This window comes from Talpa occidentalis, unplaced genomic scaffold (genome assembly GCF_014898055.3).
Source record: "Talpa occidentalis isolate TD23 unplaced genomic scaffold, MPIMG_talOcc4v2.1 talOcc4.16, whole genome shotgun sequence".
NCBI classification, from domain to species: domain Eukaryota; kingdom Metazoa; phylum Chordata; class Mammalia; order Eulipotyphla; family Talpidae; genus Talpa; species Talpa occidentalis.
This window is the reverse complement of record NW_023601653.1, coordinates 21,237,566-21,251,356: the sequence shown is the minus strand read 5'-3', so window position 1 is coordinate 21,251,356 and position 13,791 is coordinate 21,237,566. Positions and strand designations below refer to the sequence as shown.

At 35.3% G+C, this 13,791-nt stretch overlaps 1 protein-coding gene across 5 annotated transcripts in view; it reads right to left on the bottom strand.

Moving 5' to 3' along the window:
• Positions 1-3,947: 3,947 nt before the first annotated feature.
• Positions 3,948-13,791, bottom strand: part of ATP2B1 (ATPase plasma membrane Ca2+ transporting 1) — a 121,322-nt gene continuing 111,478 nt past the window's right edge. For all 5 annotated transcript variants that reach the window (XM_054696143.1, XM_054696147.1, XM_054696144.1 and 2 more), the window contains one exon: positions 3,948-7,190. In XM_054696143.1, coding sequence (XP_054552118.1) covers positions 6,879-7,190 — 312 coding nt within the window. In that variant the 3' untranslated portion in view covers positions 3,948-6,878. The remainder of the gene's footprint in view (positions 7,191-13,791) is intronic.

The window sequence follows — 13,791 nt, the reverse complement described above, 5'->3', positions numbered from 1 at the left end:
ATCACACCTTGAATCCTTATGATTCAAGAAAAACGTTAAGGCTTGGAATAAATGCAATGAATGACCCATCAAAAAGGTTGGTTTGAGCATCAGTGGGGAAAAAACAGGATATGGGTGTGAATTTTGGTTGCCAGGAAGTCTGTGAGCACACACTAACTCTGAGGGGAGGTATGAAGTTGAAGGTGGTTCAGGTATAGGCTCCCAGGTAGTGAAGCATCAAGGAGGCAAAGTCTCCCAGGTCAATGAAGAGCAGGCATGAGGTTGCCAACACAAGATTCTTGGTTAACATACTAAAAAGACTGGGGGGTGATGGAGGAATCAAGAGACTAGCTTCATGAATAATATAAACATTAAGATGAGCAGGCACAAAGAGCTTTTACAAAGCAGGAATAAGACAGTTTAGAGATGATCATGGAGACTGGACAACGGAGGAATGACCATCTATTTGTGATTATCATGCTGAATAAGAGCGAAAGACAAAGGCTATTATGATCCATGTGGGAAAATGCTTAAAGGCTAAAGGAAATGAGGAAAACGTGTAGGTAGCCCTGTGAGTTGATTGTGAAAATGCCAACCTTGCATCATCTGGATGAGGACAAGCACAAGCATATGAAAGAAACAAGTGATACACAAAAGTCTTAGAAGAGGGTCTGCAAAAGCAGCCAAAAAAGCTAAGTGGGAATGGAACAAGTCTGAAAAAGGCAGTAACTTCTTGACTTGCAACTTTTCATAAAACGGCCAATAATGATTCCACAGGTCAGACATTTCTGCTCCGCTCAGAATCCTCCATTGGCTTTTCATCTCACTAGGTATGGGAGTCAAATTTCTTGCTTAGGCTTGTTAACTTTAAGATCAGTCAGCACCTGCCATCACCACTCTAAGCCTCTCTCCTACCACTCTCACTAGTTCAGTCCCCACTTGATGTTCCTTGAACTTGCTAAGCACCATCTACTGGAACCTATTCCTGGATTTTGGAGACAAAGTAGTTCCTTCAGGTCTCTGCAAATATTGCCTAATATGTGTCTTTCCTGAATGTATTACTTAACAGTAGCGTCATCTCCTACCACTCCACATGGGTCACTTCCACCAATTAGAACAAACCTTTTTAGAGGAAGGAACTTATTTGGTCCTGGCCAGAGTCTAGAAGGGTATAAATCCCCTATGACATTTACCAAGTTTTATTTTTTTACCAATTTTTTAAAGAGTGAATAGATGGAGCATGGGAGATGTAGACAAAGGGCATGAAAGCAGCTAACAGATAATATGGGAGAGAGAGACAGACACTAGGGTGACCTTCTTAGAAGTTGACTCTTAAGACTTCAGAAAGTTGTTGGGGTCTTACTGCTATAATCCACCCTCTCCTGCATCAAACACTTTAGATACTGAGCTTTATTACCCATCCTAAATTTACAGCAATGAAAAAGTAAAAGAGTAATGATTTTAGATACTATAGACACTCTTTTGAAATGTCAGAAGCAACTGAAATAAGCAGGCTTATGGTTAAAAGATTTAGAATGCTAGATAAAAGTATCCTAATTTGAATTTCCAACCTCAGATACTACAGGTCTCCATGAGGTAATGTTATTATTTCTTTCTGCACTCATGTGCAAGCAGTTCATTAATCTATGCCTTAGGCAAACTATTTATTTCAAAAGCAACTTTACAGAAAGTGTTTTAAAATATTTTTTCCTAAAATAGATAGTACCTTAAAGATTATAAAAACCACCTAGCATCTCATTTTAGACTATCTGGGAGGCTAACAGATTATACACAAACTATAAGCAAGATTAATATGGTATTAAAATAGTAGCAAAATAATGACTATAATTTTATTTAAAAAATTGTTCATTAAAAATCCAATGTGTAATAGTCTTTCCTTAAGCTAAATATTAAAACATTAAGAATTTTCACCAAGGAAAATAAGCTGAAGGACAAAATAATTCTTCAAACAATGAAAAGCATCTTTAGTTTGGCAAATTTCAAGAAAAAATATGGATTCTTTCAATGTGCACACCTCTTTCCATTCCAAATTATTTAAAATAATGACCTGTTGAAATAGGTTATCTATGAAACTTATAATAAACATACTAAAAGTACCAAAACACAAAATTCTCTAGCCAAACTGTGCTACTAAATACACCGTTCTACTGAGTGTATTGTTGATTCTTCAGCTAGAGGAGGTCTGGCTGTAAGGAAAGCTTGGATTATGTATCTTAACTGGTCATTCTTTGCCTCCATCTCGTCCTATCCTCCAGGAAGGTTGTGAAGATTCCTAAGCTCATCTCTGATATCAGAAAACAACAACAGGAACTCAGACAAGTGGATTTTTAGGCACTGGGCTCTGACCCAGACTAAGCAGTACTGCAATAAAGCCAGTAGTGACCCGCTTGGCTCTAGTGAAGTTCTGCCTTGAGTGTGAATCCCAGCTACACTAACTGCTCATGTGACCTAGAGCAAGGTAACACTGTTTAAGTCTATTTTTACAAAGGGAACTTATTCATATGAAAATGGCAGGAGTTCAGAGTGTTATTATTTACATAATTCACAAAGTACTTAACATATAGCAGGTACTCCATAATGTTTAATTTACACTGTGTCAATATTCCTTTTAATAGCCAAGGAAAGTATCAGTGCTTATACTTAAGGATCTGAAAAATAATTTCAAAATATGTGGTCTTTGGAAGTCTCATTTAAGAGAACCTCAGATACTTCTTGCATTGAACCCAAACCTGAACTTAACACGTGTCTGATTTGGGGACTGGTTTTCCCAGGGCACAGTGCTGGTTAAGGAACATGTCAAGGACTGTTACTGTATACACACATCTGCACCTTTCTTAATGAACTACTTTGGAACCATTAATATTATATTGTTTCATGACATTCTGAAAGCAGAGAATAGTTTAACATGCCCACATTTTGGTATACTCACCTGTAAGTTCGAGTGTTTTTCAAATACGGAAAATGTCAAAGTAGTAGTTCTTCAGACAATAGTACAAAAATAAACTCAACTGAGAGTTTAAGGGACAAATTATCAAACTGTTGTGAAGGAAATTATGTTCTAAGAATAAAGATAATTTCCTTTTGACAAGTATTGATGAGAGAAGTACAGGAACACAACCACGGCTTCCCTTGCTGCAGGAAACATTCTTCGTGATATTTTTATAATGCTTTATTATTAAAGAAAGTTTATTCTTAAAGGCTTTTTCAAAGATCATTTTTATTTAGATAGTACAACTATATAAACAAACTACCTTTGGGGGAGTCTAGAAATGAACGTTAACACTGTAATCTAAAAAGACTAATCCAAGGTTTGGGCCTCAGAGTCTCAGCATGGCATAGGTTAAATAAATGAAAGAAGGCAGTTGCAATATGACAACTCTCTAAATGCCAACAAGCAAAGACTTACAGAAACTCCTCTTTTCCTACTCAGACAATTTTGCAAAGGGAACTTAATTCAAAATTCAATCCTGATACATAAGACACATATAAAACCTAATTTGTAATCATATTAAGCTCAATCAGTATTTCAACACAGTTGTTAATTTATGTTAGTTAACTTATTGTAAAAACCAACTAAGGGCCATTTTGTTTAATTTTGCTACCAAAGTGCAGATAATTGCTATTGGCAAGTTTGGATTACTTAATGAAAAAATAAGCTCTTACAGTTAATGTGAAAAACTAAGCTTTTCTATAATCAAAAATTATACTCCCACAGACTGCAGCAAGGATTGAAGACCAGGCAGGGGGCAGGAGGGACAAGATACCCACTTTCACGCCAGGGGCAAGACCATGCATATTAGAACACTGATGCACTGTAACACAACATTAACATTCCAAGTACATTATTGAATTTCATTAACCAGATTTTAAAAATTTCAAGTAGGAAAAAGTAATTCCAAAATAGGATGTTCAAAATCAATTTAAATATTCAAAAAGTTCAGTCCCCATTCAGAAACAGATAAACAGTATATTTATTAAATGAGTTAAGACAAATAAACTTTACAAATAGACAAATAATAAAAGGCTCAGTGGCTAAAATAGATGGTAAGCATCACTGAAAGAAATCAACACCATCACGGTATCTCAGTTGGCTTACATGTGTAAAAAGAAATTTTCAAAGAGCAATTTCACAGAAATGAAGCCAGTTTTTTTTTTCTTATAAACAAATCACCATTTCTTGGTTCAAAACTGACATCTGTTATGAAATTTACCATATCACATATTTGTAAGATGACAAGGAGTAACTCATCTTCAAAGTGCAAGAAAGTCTATTTATAACCACAAAAAAGGCAATGAAGAGGAGAAAAGGATTTTTAAAAAATATACAAAGATTAAAAACATTTGGGATGCAAAATTAAACAATTTTTTGGTTAGAGGATAAAAGAGAAAAAGTGTTTGAATTACAGATGCTGATTTCAGCTATACATACTATATAATGGGATCCAAGATCTTTAACAGCTTGCTTGCATTTTTTCCTACTTACATAATGCTCTGGGAATTTCTGGTAGAAATTACAGTGTCTCAAAGAGAGAAATACATACTAAGCATGTCTTGCTACTACTTCATGGATGTCATCAGACCCGTTTATGGATTAGAATTGGTGTAAAAAGCCATTGCCTTGAGTTGAAAATGAATACTGTAAAAGCTCAATACAAATCCTCCAAAGCACATGCACTTCTAAATCTTTTGGTAATTACATTCATATTTAAGCATAACCAAAATAAAAAAAAAAAAAAACTGAAAACATTTCCCTTTTCTCTATTCCCTATGCCTTGCAGGCTTCTCCAGTTGATAGGGTCAAATTTTAGAGTTGAAAGGGTTCTTCGAGATAATCTAGTCCACCACCCTCATTTAGGGTAAATGATTTTCCCAAGGTCATGCAGCACATTAAATGGCAAAACCAAGACTAGAAACCAGGTCTTGACTCCTAGTCTAGTATGCTTTCCAGCATATCATGCTACCTTTTTTTACAGTATGATTCACTATAAATACCTGATGAATAAATGTACAATTACAAATGCTGACAGAGCCAAGTGTTTCTAAGACTTGCAGAGGATTACTGCAAAGGATTGATGGAGAGAAAGAGATTTTCCCCCACCCACCAAAAATATCAAGCACCATCAACTAATGTTTCTTTGCTGGGTCAGCACTCTCAGATGTTGTAGTAGTCCTCGTAAACTTTATGTCAGCCTGAGGATTGTAGATCTGGTGAAATTTGGGCCCTAACACAATGTCAGATCCTAAAAGGCAAAGACAGAGCAAAGAGGGGAGAAAGCAGACAAAAGAAACAAAGAGCTAACGACTACAATTGGTTTAGAAATGGGTATTCCAGCATATGGTTAGTTATTACATCTAAATATATATTTTTAGGACCTTTTCCGCCTTTCCATATATTCTCCTTTTACCTAATCTGTTATTTGGCCACTTGAGAATTAAAATAAATGTCAAAGACAATGGTGGTCATATATTTTTTTTTAACTGAGACTATTTTAGACCAACTAAATCTGTCAAATGGTGAAATTACAGTAATTTTCTTAATCTGATTCTATTAGATTACCACCATAGAACTGAAGCAGTACTTCATGGGGCTGTTACCATCTTGAAATTTATTCCAATTGTGATTAAAGAGAACAGACTGATGCACCATATATGCAGAATGGAGTAAAGAAGCTGAAATTTCTTTTAAAAAAACATTGCTGTATATTTATTTAATAAAAGGGCATATTTATGTATGTTACAAACAAGTTTCAAAAACAAAAGGAAAAACATGTATGCTTCTATTTATTAACCTTTTTCAAAATGCCAACAGCCCTCATGCTGTGTGAAGGTTTCTAAAGATTTATTAGAAAAATCAATACAATTCACTCACAGTTCACCAAGACATCACTGAACTAACATGTTTAGACAAAAACAAAAAGGACTAAGGTTCTCTTGTAGTTTGATAATTTGATTTAATTTGATTTGCCTGAAATAACAAAAGCATTTCAAGCATCTTTCATTACGTAGTTGATGTCCCGCATTAAACAATCTACTAAGTTCTGAACAAAAGGTTATTTAGCAAGTTTTCAAAAATTTTAAAAATTAAACAGTTGTTTCAAAACCATTAAGTAGTAAATGTATTTAAGAAACTAATTAGGACAGATGCCATAACTTCATTAGAACACCACTGCTCATGTTTTTTTGTTTTGTTTTGTTTTTATGTTTTTTTAAACAAAGCATTAGTGTTATCTATTTGGCTATTAGTATTAGCAATTTATCTACAATATTTAACAAGGTAAATTGTAGGCAAAAATTTAGTACAGTTTCAATAGAAACACCCCCTTTTTTTTCCTGAAAATACAGCAGTATTTGAAGGACTAATTTTACTCCGCATCAGTTATAAGGAAGCTTCCCATCTATGAACAGGAACGAAAAAAGTATCTACAAACCTTGTAAACAGATCTGTATCATTTATAAACATAAATAATCCAAATTATTAACAGCCAACAGCAGAAATTAAAGTATCAATTCAATGATCCAGGGCTCTTTGCTTGCCCAGCTTTACTCCTCCCTCTCTCCCATCAAGGATTGAGATAAACTAAAGCTCTGCTAATACACTGTTCAGGACCATTCTTAGGTACTACTGATGATCCACAGGTCAACTTATGCTGAGTTACTGTTTATCTGTCAGTTCATTTCTCCCACCCCCCAAAAAGCACCCTCAGTCTGGCAAAGCTTTGCTTTTTTTTTTTAAAAAAATAAATCTACATTCGTACAAGTGTGTCTTCTGTTGAAGTCCAGAGACAAGAATACTATCTTGTCCGTCACAATATGTGAAAAGACCCAGTTTCAATTTGTTTCTTTACAATGCAGCTAGTGTGTTAACATTCAGCTTACAATCAGAGTGATGTTTCCAAACTATGTAGTGGGCTTCCTGGGGATGAAGAGGTAGCAGACTTGTTCATTTCTATTGTAAGGTGAATCCCGCTGTCAACAGCATTGTTATTTTTGTTGGGAGAGGGTGGAGGACTGGAGTTACGTTTTGTAGGAGCATCATCTTCAGCATCAGTGTCATCAATAAGGGGGATATGAGGCTCTGAATCTTCTATCCTAAACTCAGGATGTGTCATAAAGTTGTGAATCGAACTTCTTGATTCCGGTTTTTGTAACCCTTCATATAAAGAACTACGAAATGCATTCACCACTCGAATCTGTAAACATCAAAAAAACACAGAAAGATGTCAGTATGCTATTAGCTTAACTTAAAAATGGTTCATTTATGAGTTTGAATCCACAAACAGCTAGGTATGAGTGAATCATATTTGCATGTAATGCAGTGGAACTTGCAATACACTGTAAAAAAAATGATATTTTAGTAGGACACTACAGAACAACAAGACCACATACTCTAAGAATTAAGAGGTATAGAATTCAAAGTAATACTAAGAAAATCTCATCACTGGCTAAAAATTTAATAGCCATTTTATAGGAATTTTTCCCTAAGAAAATAAAAATCAAACAAAAAAACAAACAAGAACTTAACCATACACAAGCTTTGGCTGATTTTTTAAATAAAAGAAATGTAATTATTGAAAACAATTCATTAAGTTAAACAAAGTCAAGCACAGAGGGTTACTATTTATCATGCTAGGAATCAGGGTGTCACCGACTATGAAAAAGCCAAGCAAATATAAGCCGAATGCCACAATGAACTCACATCTACCCCACCAGCCCCTTAATTAAAAAATAAAAATAAAGACCCAAATAAATATCTATAAAATGCCATTAAACAGCTATAAATATTTGAGTATATGCCATTTATCTACAAAGTGTTAATGCTTTTCTCTACAATAGATTAAAATTTCCCTAAAGTATGACACAAACTTTTCCAGTATTTTCACACTGAAATACATCCCCCAACAATTCACCTTCCTTTTAAGAAATCTTCTGTATGGTTGCAAGTGATAGGCAATTAACCAAAATCTATCCGTGAACACAATGACATAAGGTCTCACTAACCCAGTGTCAGGCATACCTTTAAAAAGACAAAATCAAAATAGTTGAGTATCTACTACAGATGAGTAAAAAGGTTTGCTTTTGCTTTGATTCTAATGAATCCTATTCAGTAATGAGCACATCATTTACTCAATGTTGAGATGTGACGACAACATTCCAGAAAAAAGAGATATAGTCACCAAAGTCATCTCATAAGACAATGGTAATGAACTGATAAATTTCTTCAAATGGACATGATTTTATTTTTTTAAAGTAATATAGTTTATGCCCACTTAAAACAAAATGATATATTTATGGTAAAGTTGACAATTTGACATAAGCATATCATTTGAAATAATCGTTACAATATAACTATTAAATATATCCATTATTTCACACAGCTATATTTGTGTGTTTGGTGGAAAGAACATTTAGTATTCTATCTCAGCAAATTTCAAGCATTTAGTATAGTATTGTTACCTACAGTCAACATGCTACAGATGGCCAGGTGCAAATCATTTTGTGTAGCTGAAATTTTGTACCCCTTGACCAACATGGCCCCGCTTTCCCCTCCCCCATCCCTTGGTAATCGCCATTCTATTCTCTGCTTCTGTAGGTTTGGCTACTTCACTTTTCTACTTCTGGGAAATGACCCAAAGGAATGGAAGACAGAGTCTAGATGTCTCCACTCCTACTTTCACTGCAGCATTATTTGCAATAGCCAAGATATGGAAACAACCTAACTGTTCACTGACAGATAAACAGATAAAGAAAATGTATATACATACAGTGAAATATTATTGAGTACTAAAAAACACCGTCATTTGCAATAGTTTATGTCCTTTTCTGATTAAAAACCTCTCTTCAAGTGGCTTCCCTGATTTGTCAAGTCCTTGTGTACAGACTACTGTTTTCCATGTTCCCTTAACCCTACAGTAAAATGCCTGGATGTGAATTCCATTTCTGCCACTTGCTAACTGAGGAACACTAGGCAAACAGATTCCCTCCAGTCTAAAATGATAAATTACAATGGTATCTACCTTCCAGCATCTATGGGAGATTAAATTACCACAGATGATAAGAGTGTTAGTACATAAAAACCAATGTTGGGACTTCTCAAATTTTAATGTGTATAAATCACCTTGGGATCTTGTTAAAAAATACAGATTCTGATTCAGCAGCGGTCTGAGATTCTTTTTGAATTTCTAATAAACTCCCAGGTGACACTAAAACTGCTGGTCCATGATTTACACTCTGAGCAGGAAGCGCCTATTTCATGCTGTCTTCTACTTCTATCACATCCTATTTTACAAGTCTATTCTTGTGTTTGTACTTGATAGACTAATAGTACAAATATGTATTTTAACTTCCTTTATTGTTCTTATTGCCCCTTCACTACGATATAGTGTTTTACATATGGTATTGTAAACGTCTGCTAAATATACCATTAAAATCATTAAGCTTTTTCAAGGTGAAATCTTATGATCCACATTTTATATATGGACATTTAGCCAGATTTCCAGCTATCCTAATAATAAAGTATAGAGTTAAAAAGATATGTTCTTCAGGGCCTCCGCGGTGGCGCAGCGGTTGAGCGCTGGGTTGCAAAGCTGCCTGCAGCCTCTGCAGTGCCGGTTCGATCCCCGGCTGCTCCCCGGCCACCAGAGGCGGGTCCCACATGGCGCGCAGACCTCTCCTGCCGCCGCTGCTCCCCTCAGCAGTGTACTTCGGTCCTTCTGCCTGTTCTACTCTCTGCTCTGTCTCTGGTGAATTCTCTCACCTTCCCGCGCTTCTGACTGTACCCAATACTTGTATAAATAAATAAATAAATCTTAAAAAAAAAAAAAAAAAAAAAGATATGCTCTTCAAAAAATTTTTTTCATGCTGTCAGTGGTCACCAGGCAAGGAGAAGAGTACAAAATGGAGGGTCCATCAGCAAATCTGATGATGATGAGAGCTGTTCATGGTGATCCTAAAGTTGTTGCTTATTTGACTTGGTTGCTGGTATTGTTGCTAATGGGTCTCAAGAAACAAGTTTCTTTGGATCAGTCTGGGTAGAGAGCAGTAGGGAAGAATTAAAAGGGACATAATTCCAATTTTAGAACATGTTTAATTTGAGAAGCTGTGGAACAACCAAGTAAAAATATACAGAGCTCAGGAGAGAGAAAGGTATGTGGTTTAGAGCCCTGGGCATGAGCAAAGGTCTAAGAGGGGCAGACTGTAAGTGTGAAGAGTGAGGGCAACAAGTATGCATGTGCACGTGCACAAGCAAGCAAGCACGCACCCACACACGTGCACACACACACCTGTTGCACTAGATTAGTATCCTTTTAACCAAAACTTATAATTTTGATAAGATTTTTTTCTATGTGAAAAAATTTATTTTTGTTATTCTAGAACATCAGAGCTTGAAAGGATATTTGAGATATTTTATTCTATCCCTTTATAAATGATGAAACGAAGCAACTGAAAGGATCGGAGGCTGACTTGTCAAGTCACTCCTAATTAGTGGCAAAGGTCTTAGAAACCAAGGTTTCGGGACTTTCAATTGCAGATTCTTTGGAAGTCAATACAGGAAGAGAATATATGGACATTAACATTACAGTTATCAAACTATACTACAAAGCCATAATCATCAAAACTGCATGGTATTGTCACAAGAACAGACATACAGACCAATGGAATCGAATAGAAAATCCAGAAATAAACCCACAGATTTATGGTCAACTAATCTTTGACAAAGGAGCAAAGACTATGCATTGGAGCAAAGAAAGTTTGTTCAATAAATGGTGCTGGGAAAACTGGGTCGCTACATGCAAAAGAATGAAGCTTGACCACTACCTCACACCATACACAAAAATCAACTCAAAATGGATTAAAGAACTAGACATAAGACCTGAAACCATAAAATACATAGAAGGAAATATAGGAGAAACACTACGGGATTTGCACATCAAAGACATCTTTACAGACACATCACCCAAAGCAGTGATAGTGAAGGCAAAGATAAACAGCTGGGACTACATCAAATTAAAGAGCTTCTGCACAGCAAAAGAGACAATAACAAAAACAAAGAGAAACCCCACCAACTGGGAGAACATTTTTGCACCCAACACTAATGATAAAGGACTGATCACAAAAATCTGCAAAGAGCTGATGAGACTCAACAACAACAAAGAAAATAATCCAGTCAAAAAATGGGCAGAAGAGCTAAAAAGAAACTTCTCTGAAGAGGAAATGCAAATGGCCAACAGACATATGAAAAAATGTTCAACATCACTTGTAATCAGGGAAATGCAAATCAAAACTACCATGAGATACCATCTCACACCAGTGAGAATGGCACATATTAAAAAACTAGCAACAACAAATGTTGGCGAGGGTGTGGAGAAAAAGGAACTCTTCTGCACTGTTGGTGGGAGTGCAAACTTTTCCAACCACTATGGAGAGCTGTGTGGAGATTTCTGGACCTACTAAACATAGAGCTTCCATATGATCCAGCAATTCCACTCCTAGGTATTTACCCAAAGGACACAGAAACATCAATTCCAAAGAGCACCTGCACCCCTATGTTTATAGCAGCACTGTTTACAATAGCTAAGCTTTGGAAACAACCCAAATGCCCAAAAATAGATGACTGGATCAAGAAGATGTGGTACATATATACCATGGAATATTACTCAGCATTCAAAAAAGATAAACACATGCAATTTGCAGCAACATGGATGGCGCTGGAAGGGATCATGCTCAGCGAAATAAGCCAAAAAGAAAAAGAAAAATACCGGATGGTCTCACTCATAGCAGGAATCTAGAAAACTTAAACAAGGGACCAGGAAAATGAATATAAGAAAGTGAAAATCAAAATCAACAAAAAACTATGAACCAGAGACACTTTTTGGGGGGTGGGGGGCGGGAGGGGAAGGATTGAGGTCAGAATGGGGCGTTTGCAATTGTATGGGGGAATATAAAAATAAAATTTATTATTTAAAAAAAAAAAAAGATAGGTACTATTTTTACTCCCATTTCACAGATATCGCACAAAAAAACTGAGTAACTAGCCCATGATTGCAGAGCATACCCAAGCAGCCTGACTCCAGAGTTAGAGCTCTCACTTGCTACAATATGTTCTCTCAGACTGGAGGCCTGAGGACATCCATAAAACAAAAAAAAAACAAAAAAAAAACAAAAAAAAACATTACAGTTAATTTCACTAGAATAAAATACATCCTAAGGGTAAGGTTAATGTGAACTTTCTTTGACTCTGCTACTTAGCTTAGGAATGCTCCAAAGCAATAAAGTTTCCAAAGAACCGTTCTCAAGTCAGAGATACACAGTAAAAGATAGATTAACTGGAGTCATCGAATCAGATTTGTTTTACTTTCTACTCATAAACACCACAAATTAGAAGGCATGTCAATCTAAGGCATGGCTTTGGGCTAACAGACACTTGTTCTGTTCTTTATAGTCTTCTCTATGTAAAATTGTCACAGCACAGTTCTAATTCTAAATAAAAAGCAAAGCTGTGTGCCTAATACTTTTCATTTTATCCAGTTTTTTAACTCAATTCCTTTAATGTCCATTGAGATCTATATACAATTACAATTCCTAACATTATTAAAAATAAGAAAATACAGTAATTCTTATGTCAAATTTTTTTTTTTTTTAAAAAAGAGCTAATTATTCAACAGAGGAAAACATATCAGGAAAAAATTGTAAGTTGAACAAAAAAAACCTGAAGTGATTATCAGGTAAGCATATTAACTTTACCAAATCAAAACAAGCAAAACAAGCACCCACTTTCCTAATACAACCTATTTTTTTGGTACAGTATTTTTTTTGGTACATTATTATCCAAAACATAGTATACAAAGTGATCAATGAAAACACAGGACTACTTTACAGGTAGCTGATATCTTCTATAACAGGTTGTAAATAGAAATTCCATTTCTGGAATTTGTATTCATCATTACTTTTACTACATACACTAACTCAAAGAATTGCAATGGTAAAGCAAGCAAAAGATACTTTGCTACAAGAAAGAAAATTCTAGGTTATTTTTTAAAGTTGGGAATTTGCATAGTGAATTTTGTCAAAGTGAGGCCCATTTATATGATGGGCCTGCAATGTTTTAATCATGTGCACCATAGGCTGGTAAGCCATTTGTGGAAAGGGGTAGACTGTAAATATTTTAGGTTTTGTGAGCCATCCCCTGTTGAAGAACTACTCAACTTTGCTATTATAGTGCAAAAACTACCAAAAATGGCATTTCAGTGAATGAGCATGGCTATATTCCAATAAAAATTTATTTTCAAAACCAGGAGAAAAGGCAGATTTGGCCCATATGACTTTGCCAACCATTCACCTAGAAGACCAAATTTTCTCTCAATTTCTCCTGACCAGGAAGGCTTAACTGTTGACTCAGCAAAAGAATTCATTAATGGTAAACACTATTAAAATGATGTACTATATAGAATGTTTTCTCTAGAAGTACTTAGGTGTAAATATAGCCTAGTATTTGTTGAAGTTAAAATAGATTATCATTTCTTCCATTTAGTAATGACTCAAATGAGAGTCAAAAAATTTGACATCCACAGACATTTCTAAGACTATGCTACATTAGGGTAGGCATGTGAGGAAATTAAGTATTTCTTTGTTAAATTAATCCTATATATTGGTTGGTGTTCCGTATGTAGCACTTAAGATAATGCTTTGCCAGGAAAGTTAGAGGAAATTATGATAATAGCAATATAATTACTCTGTTAGTGTATAATGATAACCTCATCAACAAAATATGTATTAGTCACTGGATACCTAATG